Source organism: Stegostoma tigrinum, unplaced genomic scaffold (assembly GCF_030684315.1).
Source record: "Stegostoma tigrinum isolate sSteTig4 unplaced genomic scaffold, sSteTig4.hap1 scaffold_121, whole genome shotgun sequence".
Lineage (NCBI taxonomy): Eukaryota > Metazoa > Chordata > Chondrichthyes > Orectolobiformes > Stegostomatidae > Stegostoma > Stegostoma tigrinum.
The window spans coordinates 1-10000 of NW_026728070.1; the positions used below are offsets into that span (position 1 = coordinate 1).

The 10000-nt window shown below is 57.7% G+C and overlaps 1 protein-coding gene across 1 annotated transcript in view; it reads right to left on the bottom strand.

The window, feature by feature from the left end:
* Positions 1–1413: 1413 nt before the first annotated feature.
* The window catches only part of LOC125448315 (zinc finger protein 142-like), a 37083-nt gene continuing 28496 nt past the window's right edge, over positions 1414–10000 (bottom strand). The window contains exons 2-5 of the mRNA XM_059643589.1: positions 5600–6774; positions 4039–4137; positions 2437–3189; positions 1414–1709 (exon numbers count right to left, since the gene is read on the bottom strand). Of these exons, the coding sequence (XP_059499572.1) occupies positions 1435–1709; positions 2437–3189; positions 4039–4137; positions 5600–6638 (2166 nt within the window). The 5' untranslated portion in view covers positions 6639–6774 and the 3' untranslated portion in view covers positions 1414–1434. The remainder of the gene's footprint in view (positions 1710–2436; positions 3190–4038; positions 4138–5599; positions 6775–10000) is intronic.

Below are 10000 nucleotides of genomic sequence, written 5' to 3' on the forward strand. Positions count from 1 at the left end.
ACCTGCCCCTCGCTTCAAAATGATGCCCCATCTCAGTGTTCACCCTTTGACGGAGGGGAACAGCTGCTTCTTATCCAGCCCCACACCACCTCTGCTCAAGAACCTCCTAAGCCTGTAATTCAGGCTCCCTCGGTCTGCTCTTGAGAAAATAACCCGAGCCACCTCTACATCGCTCCATCCCCGCAGATCTTCTCTGAACCATCTCCTTCCTACAGACCCGTAAACAGTGCTCCAGCTGAGGCCTGGCTAAAGTCCCTGTACCACTCCACCAGCACGTGCCAGCCTTGTGGGTCAGAAGGAAGATGATTACAGCAGTGAGGGGAGGTTGGGAAGCTGCCCTGCCCCACCTTCAGGGACCTGTGGACAAACTCCCAGAATCCCTACGGGAGCTGCTTCCTGCTGTTCTAACTGCTTCCAAAGTGCATCCCCTCACACTGATCAGTTTCAATTTTCAATTCCAACCTGCCTGTGTTTTGAGACCTAGTCATTAATTTAATTGAATAATTAGGGCCAATAATGTGATTTATTCAATAATACAACTACAAGGCTTTTAGTTTTTACAGTAACAGTCAGTTTGTCTTTTATTGTTTTAATATCTAATGTACAGTGTGTGTGATCGGAGAGAGGAGAGGGAGTTCTTTTATATTTAAAAAAATTGTCTGTACAAAAGCATTGAGCAATATTTCTGTGTCAGATCTTCTCTGCAGTGCCATCAGCTTCACCAGCTCCCAGTAATTTCTGACACTCCCCCTCTCCTTCAGAGGCTGTAAAATGGGCCAGGGGGTTGCAGCAAACTCAGTCAGGGACAGCAACAGGCTGTATCACATCCAGCAATGTCCCCTGTCATTTCCCAACCACCCCCACCCCACCCCATCCCTACACAGTCCGCACCATCCCTGACTCTCACTCTCTCTCTCACACACACACACACACACACAGTCCCTACACGGTCTGCACGACGCCCCTGACACACAAAATCTCTCTCGCACCACTGGGCCCTTTTCCTTAGAGACTGAGGGTCCCCACTGGGCAGGGGACTATCTCCCTGAGAGGAGGGGTCGGGGAGAGGTAGGTGGTGTGTACGTGGGGACGCCGAGCGGATGGGGAGAGTGGAAGGAGTGAGTGGGGGTTTGGTACAGATATAGGGAGGGTCGGGGGGTGAGGGAAGATCAGGAGAAGCTGGAGGTGGTGTGGGGGGTGGGGTAGGGATTAGGGAAGGGTAGTGGTGGACTGGCATGTCAGAGGCACTCGGGATGAGGAGTGGGTGGAGAGGGGAATGGAGGAGCGTTTGGGAATGGGAAGAGGGGAGCGGGTGGGTGAGGTGCTCTGACATGCCGTAGACACTGATTTCAGGGGGTGGGGAGGGGGAGGATGGCGACGGGGTTGAGTGACGGGGGGGGGGGGAGGGAGGGGTGGCAGGGAGTTGGCGCTCTGTCATGTGGGGGCTGGGGCTGTCGGTATGATGTTGAGTTGTCGCTCCAGGAGCAGAATCTGAAGCTGCAGCTTTCGCTGCTGTAAGGCCACCAGCCCCCGTTCCACCTTCCACTTCTCCTTCTCAAACTGCAGCCTCTCCTTTTCCAGCAGGAGGCGCTCTTCCTGCACTGACACGGCCCTCTCCCTCCCCGGCCTGGCCGTCTCAGAGCCTGGGCAAACCGGCTGTGGTCCTGGGCACGGGCTCCCCTCCGGACCTGCCAGACGAGGACTGGAGACTGCAGGGTCATGGGGAAAGGGGGGGGGGGGGGGGGGGGGGGGGTGGGGGGGGTGGCAGAGGTAGGGACAGGGTTAACAAAAAGGGAGAGGTGGGGGAGAAGAGAGAGGAGGTAAAGAGTTAGAGTTCGCACATTCACAGCTCAGAGCATCTAGTGCAGAGGGAGCGGGGCGCTGTCGGAGCCGAGGGAGCGGGGCGCCCTGTCGGAGGGTCAGGGCCGAGGGAGCGGGGCGCTGTCGGAGGGTCGGGGCCGAGGGAGCGGGCGCTGTCGGAGGGTCAGGGCCGAGGGAGCGGGCGCTGTCGGAGGGTCAGGGCCGAGGGAGCGGGCGCTGTCGGAGGGTCGGGGCCGAGGGAGCGGGCGCTGTCGGAGGGTCGGGGCCGAGGGAGCGGGCGCCGGAGGGTCGGGGCCGAGGGAGCGGGCGCCGTCGGAGGGTCAGGGCCGAGGGAGCGGGCGCCGTCGGAGGGTCGGGGCCGAGGGAGCGGGCGCTGTCGGAGGGTCGGGGCCAAGGGAGCGGGGCGCCCTGTCGGAGGGTCGGGGTCGGGGCCGGGGCCGAGGCCGAGGCCGAGGGAGCGCGGCGCTCTGTCAGAGGGTGAGGCAGCAGGACGCCCTGTCAGAGGGAGCGGGGAGCTGTCGGAGGGTCAGAGGGTCGCGGTCGGGGCCGAGGGAGCAGGGCGCCCTGTGGGAGGGTCGGGGCGGAGCAAGCGGGCGCTCTCATGGTGTAACTGACCAGCTCCCCCATCTGGTGGCACATCTTGCCCGACGTCGGGTGCGTGAGCCTGTGTCCTCCCCGCTGCGTCCGCGGCCCGCCTCACCCCGTGGGTCAGCGTGTGGCGCCTCAGTCTCTCCTTCTTGTGGCACGTGAAGCGGCACTGACCACAGCGCAGCCGCTTAACCGGCCCGTGCCGTGCCAGGTGCGGTGCCAGGCCCTGCCTCGTGACTCCCTCCCAGCCTCCGCCCGGGGGCTGCCCGCTCCCAGCAGCCAACACTGGCCTCCTCCTCTTCCTCCAGCTGGCTCGGCTGGGACCTTCCATGCCATTGACAGCCACCACCGCCATGCTGGAGTCCTGGGTCTGCCAGTCTGCGGTCCCTTCGCCTGCTCCAGGCTGACCCCCCGGCTCTGGCACTGACGGGTAGCTTGTACCACAGTATTCGATCTCCTCCTCCGTGCCCAGGGCCCCCTTCACATATTGCCCAATGGTCCCAATTATCTTGCCCAGTGCCAGGATCTCATCGTCGTGTGTAGCAGCCTGGCTCGCTCCCCCTCCCGCCACCTCCGCCCCCTCCGCGGCGGGCCCCGGCGGACGGGTGGGTGCGGAATCTTCCTGTGCAGGCCCCGGCCCGCTCCCCAGCGTGTCCTGGATACAGCGCAGCTCCTTGTGGGTCCTCTGGTGCTCCTGCAGACAGTCCCAGTGGTCACTTACAAACGGACACAGACTGCAGCGCAGCGGCCCCGTCTGGTTCACATGGACCATCATGTACCCTGTGGACAGCGGAGAGGGAGAGCGGGGGTCACTGAGGGCGTCTGTGGGGGAGGTCACTGAGAGGGAGAGGGCGCGGTCATCGAGAGCGCGATCAGCGGGAGGGAGAGGGAGAGCGCGCGGCGGTCAGCGAGAGGGAGAGGGAGAGAGCGCGGCGGTCAGCGAGAGGGAGTGGGAGAGAGCGCGGCGGTCAGCGAGAGGGAGTGGGAGAGAGCGCGGCGGTCAGCGAGAGGGAGTGGGAGAGAGCGGCGGTCAGCAAGAGAGAGAGCGCGATCAGCGGGAGGGAGAGGGAGAGAGCGCGATCAGCGAGAGGGAGAGGAGCGCGATCAGCAGGAGGGAGAGGGAGAGAGCGCGGCGGTCAGCGAGAGAGAGAGGGAGAGAGCGCGGCTGTCAGCGAGAGGGAGTGGGAGAGAGTGGCGGTCAGCGAGAGAAAGAGGGAGAGAGCGCGATCAGTGAGAGGGAGAGGGAGAGTGTAGCGGTCAGTGGGAGGGAGAGGGAGAGAGCGCGGAAAGGAAGAAGTGGCGGTCAGTGAGAGGGAGTGCATCAGGAGAGGGAGTGCATCAGGAGAGGAAGTTTTCAATAAACAAACTCACTGAGTACTGTTCCCGAGCCCTTCCCCTTGTCCCCCTCGATCCTCCCTCCCACCTCGCTCCTCCCTTCCCCCTGCACTCTCCTCTCCTCAGTCTGTAAACCCCACTGCCTGCCCCACCCCAATTCCTCTTACCCCTCCCTCCACACCACCAACACCCTACCAATCCGCAAAACGCCGCCTCCTGAACCGCCAAACCCCGTCCCCACCCCACCAAACAGCCCCTCCCGCCACCCCCCCACCCCACACCCCCTCCCCGTACCGTACAGGTGGGTAATCTTGTGGTTGGAGAAATTGCTGAGCTTCGTTGTCTTGAACTCACAGATGTCACAGTGATACTCCGGCACATAGTTCTCATCGGCTGGGGCGCAGAGCGGAGCGGAGAGAAAACAATAGATAATTACTGTGGGGAGGAAATTAAATACCACCCAGTTAGAGTGAGTGAGTGTGTGTGTGTGTGAGTGTGTGAGTGTGTGAGAGAGAGAGAGAGAGAGAGAGAGAGAGAGAGATAGAGATAGAGATAGAGAGAGACAGGGGTAAATACCCTGTTACTGCATGTGAGGGGTAAATACCTGATCATTGTGGGGGTTAAAGCCCCCATTACTTGGAAGGTAAATACCCAGTTACTGGGGATAAATATCTGGTTACTTGGGCGTCTCCCCACTCTGGGGTGGCTAGGTGCAGCGCAGGGGGTGCTGTTCAAGTCCGTACCTGGTACGTCTGCTCTGCCCGGACACTCCGGGGGGTGGGGGCAAAAGGAGTTTGTTCCTCATTCCACCCTCTTTACAATGGGATATGCCCATGTAAACAGGTCACGCTGCAGTTACAGGCCTCCCACCAGTGGCAGCGCTATCTACGCCAGCTCACCACACCGCCACATTTAGGAATTCCGCAGGAATAGTGAACCAGATGGCAAGTGTCATATCATGGAGAGACAGAGCGAGAGAGAGAGAGAGAGCGAGACAGACAGAGTGAGAGACAGTGAGAGCGAGAGCGCGAGAGCACGTGCGAGAGGTGGCAATTCCCAACTGACCCCTCCAAATAATTACAGAAGCCATCTACCCCACTCCGCATCCACAGTGGGAACCAATTCAACGGAAAACAGCATCAGGGAATGGGAGACAGATTTTGGAGGAGAGAGGGAAGTAGAGGAAGGTGGATATCAATAAAGGGAGATAGGGGGAGATTGAGAAAGGGATGGAGAGAGTGAATGATAAAGGGCAAGAGAGGGAGCCTGATAAGGCAGGGGGAGATTAAGAGAGAAGGGAGAGATCGACAAAGGGACAGAGGGGGAGGGACGGGGGACGGGGGGGGGGGGGGGGGAGGGAGCGATAGAGGGACGGGGGAGGGGGCGGTAGAGGGACAGGGGAAGGAGGGGGGCGATAGAGGGACGGGGTGATAGAGGGACGGGCTAGGGAGGGGGCGGGGAGGGAGAGGGAGGGGGGGGAGAGAGGGGGCGACGGGGAGGGAGAGAGGGAGGGGGCGAGAGAGGGACGGGGACAGAGAGAGGGGCGGGGGCAGAGAGAGGGGCGGGGGCAGAGAGAGGGACGGGGGCAGAGAGAGGGACGGGGGCAGAGAGAGGGACGGGGGCAGAGAGAGGGACGGGGGCAGACAGAGAGAGAGATACAGCTATTGGTAACGGAGTGGGGCTACACCGTGCGCTCCCCCATCAGCCTGGTTCCCTCCCCCTCCGCGGCCCTCCACACGCCCATCCCGCACCTCCCCCGTGCCCAACCCGCACCCGCCCCGCCCCCCGCCCCCACGCCCAACCCGCGGCCCTCACCACGCCCACCCCACCCCACCCCACCCCACGCGGCCCTCACCATTGTGCAGGGTCACGGCGTGCCTGCGGAGGGCGTTGCTGTGCGCCGTGGAGTACTCGCACCAGTTGCATTTGAGTAGCAGCCCCTTGCCGTCCACGCCCTTCTTCAGGTGGGTGAGCTTGTGGCGTTTGAGGTTTTCCTTGCGAGCGCAGGCGAAGCCGCACTGGTCACACTGGAAGGACTTGTTGCCCGTGTGCAGGGCGATGTGCTTGACCAGCGAGTGCCGGTACTTGGTCTTCCAGCCGCAGGTCTTGCACATGTAGATACGGCCGGGGCTGCCACTGGCGCTGATGTGTACCAGCTTGTGCTGGCGCCAGAAGGAGATCTTGTTGGTGGAGTAACTGCACTGACTGCAGTGAATGACGTCGCTGCCCTCCCTGAGGTGGGTCTCCCTCTCGTGGGTCCTCAGGTCCTGCTTGCCCCTCGCGACATACGGGCACAGGTCACACTGGTACTGTTTGGACTGCCACCTCTGCTTGTTGAGGGCTGCACGGCTCTCCCCCGGCGGGGCCGGGGCTCCCAGGGTGAGCGGCGACCCCGCCTCGGGGTCCACCTCCCCGTTGGGCGCCCCGGGCTGTATCAGGGGCCCCCCTCCCTTCCCGTCCTCGCCGACCACCACCACCTTGTAGTTGGCGTCCTCTTCCTCCACGTCCTCCTCCTCCTCCTCCTCCTCCGTCTCCGGGCCCCCCTCGCCCCCCTGCCCCGCCGCCGTCCCTCTGTCCGGGCTCTCCTCAAAGAGCCAGGGTCTCTCCCGTCCGGGGTTCTCCCAGGCGTGCGGGCCTCCCCGCGGGCACAGGCCGCCGTCGCTGCCCTCCGAGGTCTCCCCGTCACACGCCGCCCACCACTCGATCGGGGCTTCCCGCTTGACGGGGCCGGGGGCCGCGAGCAGCTGAGGCTGGGCGTGGGACATCCTGTGCGCCTGCATGTCCTCAGCGCTCTGTGTCACATACGGGCAGAGGGCGCAGGTCGACGGCTTCACCTCCTCCTCCTCCTCCGGCGGCAGGTCGGCAAAGGGAGGCGGCACGCACTCCCCCGACATGGTCCAGGCAGGGGCCTCGCACCCTCCTAAGGGGGGGACACCAGGAAATGGCTGCCAATCGGGATGGGGAAAGGCAAGAAGCGATCCATCTTCACTCGGAGAGAGTGCAGCCGATGGAACATCCCACGGGAAACTCCTGTCGGAGGGAGGGACAAGGCAATGAGACAGTCCTGGAATGATACACAGACACACAGACACACAATATCTATCTGTGCCTCTCACACACACACACTATATCTATCTCTGCCTCTCACTCACACACTATATGCATCTCGGCCACACACACACACACACACACTATATCTATCTCTGGCTCTCTCTCACACACACACACACACACACACACACACATACTCTGTCTCTGCCTCTCACACACACACACACTATATCTACCTCTGCCTCTCACAGACACACACAGTATCTATCTCTGCCTCTCACTCACATACACACAGTATCTACCTCTGCCTCACACACACATACACACTATATCTATCTGTGCCTCTCTCTCTCACACACACACACACACACACACACACACACACAATATCTATCTCTGCCTCTCACTCACACACACAATGTCTATCTCTGCCTCTCACTCACACACTATATGCATCTCGGCCTCTCACACACACACACTATATCTACCTCTGCGCCTCACACACACACACACACACTATATCTACCTCTGCCTCTCTCACACACACACACACTATATCTACCTCTGCCTCTCTCACACACACACACACACTATATCTACCTCTGCCTCTCTCTCTCACACACACACTATATCTACCTCTCACACACTCACACTATATCTACCTCTGCCTCACACACACGCTCACACACACACACACACACACTATATCTATCTCTGCCTCTCTCTCTCTCACACACACTATATCTACCTCTGCCTCACACACACTATGTCTACCTCTCACACACACTATATCTACCTCTCTCACACACACACACACACACACACTATATCTATCTCTGCCTCTCTCTCTCTCACACACACTATATCTACCTCTGCCTCACACACACTATGTCTACCTCTCACACACACTATATCTACCTCTCACACACACACACTATATCTACCTCTCACACACTATATCTACCTCTCACACACACTATGTCTACCTCTCACACACACACACACTATATCTACCTCACACACACCATATCTACCTCTCACACACACTATGTCTACCTCTCACACACTATGTCTACCTCTCACACACACACACACACACTATATCTACCTCTGCCTCACACACACACACAGTATATCTACCTCTGCCTCACACACACACACACACACACACTGTCTACCTCTGCCTCACACACACACACACACAGTCGACCTCTGCCTCACACACACACACTATATCTACCTCTCACACACACACACTATATCTACCTCACACACACACACACTATATCTACCTCACACACACACTATGTCTACCTCTCACACACACACACTATATCTACCTCACACACACTATATCTACCTCTCACACACACTATGTCTACCTCTCACACACACACACTATATCTACCACTGCCTCACACACACACACAGTATATCTACCTCTGCCTCACACACACACACACACACACTGTCTACCTCTGCCTCACACACACACACACACACTGTCTACCTCTGCCTCACACACACACACAGTATATCTACCTCTGCCTCACACACACACACACACACACTAAATCTACCTCTCACACACACTAAATCTACCTCTCTCACACACTATGTCTACCTCTCTCACACACTATGTCTACCTCTCACACACACTATGTCTACCTCTCACACACACTATGTCTACCTCTCACACACACACACACACACACTATATCTACCTCACACACACTATATCTACCTCACACACACTATATCTACCTCTGCCTGTCTGACACACACACACACACACACATCTCCCTCTGCCTCTCTCACACACACACACTATATCTACCTCTGCCTCTCACACACACACACACACACACACACACACACACACACACTATATCTACATCGGCCTCTCTCACACACACACACAAACACACTATATCTACCTCTGCCTCTCTCACACACACACAATATATCTACCTCTGCCTCTCTCACACACACACACACATCTACCTCTGCCTCTCTCACACACAAACTATATCTACATCGGCCTCTCTCACACACACACACAAACACACTATATCTACCTCTGCCTCTCTCACACACACACTATAACGACCTCTGCCTCTCTCATACACACACACTATATCTACCTCTGCCTCTCTCACACACACACACACACACTATATCTACCTCTGCCTCTCACACACACACACAATATCTATCTCTGGCTCGCTCACACACACACACACTATATCTACCTCTGCCTCTCTCTCACACACACACAATATCTACCTCTGCCTCTCTCACACACACACACAATATCTACCTCTGCCTCTCTCACACACACACACACACTATCTACCTCTGCCTCTCTCACACAATCACACTATATCGACCTCTGCCTCTCTCTCACACACACACACACACTATCTACCTCTGCCTCTCTCACACACACACACACACACTATATCTACCTCTGCCTCTCACACACACACACAATATCTATCTCTGGCTCGCTCACACACACACACACTATATCTACCTCTGCCTCTCTCTCACACACACACAATATCTACCTCTGCCTCTCTCACACACACACACAATATCTACCTCTGCCTCTCTCACACACACACACACACTATCTACCTCTGCCTCTCTCACACAATCACACTATATCGACCTCTGCCTCTCTCTCACACACACACACACACTATCTACCTCTGCCTCTCTCACACACACACACACACACACTATATCGACCTCTGCCTCTCTCACACACACACTATATCTACCTCTGCCTCTCTCTCACACACACTATATCTACCTCTGCCTCTCTCTCACACACACACACACTATATCTACGTCTGCCTCTCTCACACACACACTATATCTACGTCTGCCTCTCTCACACACACACACTATATCTACGTCTGCCTCTCTCACACACACACACACTATATCTACCTCTGCCTCTCTCACACACACACACTATATGTCTCTGCCTCTCACACACACACACACTGTATCTGTCTCTGCCTCTCTCACACACACACACTATATCTACCTCTGCCTCTCTCACACACACACACACACTATATCTACCTCTGCCTCTCTCACACACACACACACACTATATCTACCTCTGCCTCTCTCTCACACACACACACACTATATCTACCTCTGCCTCTCTCACACACACACACACACACAC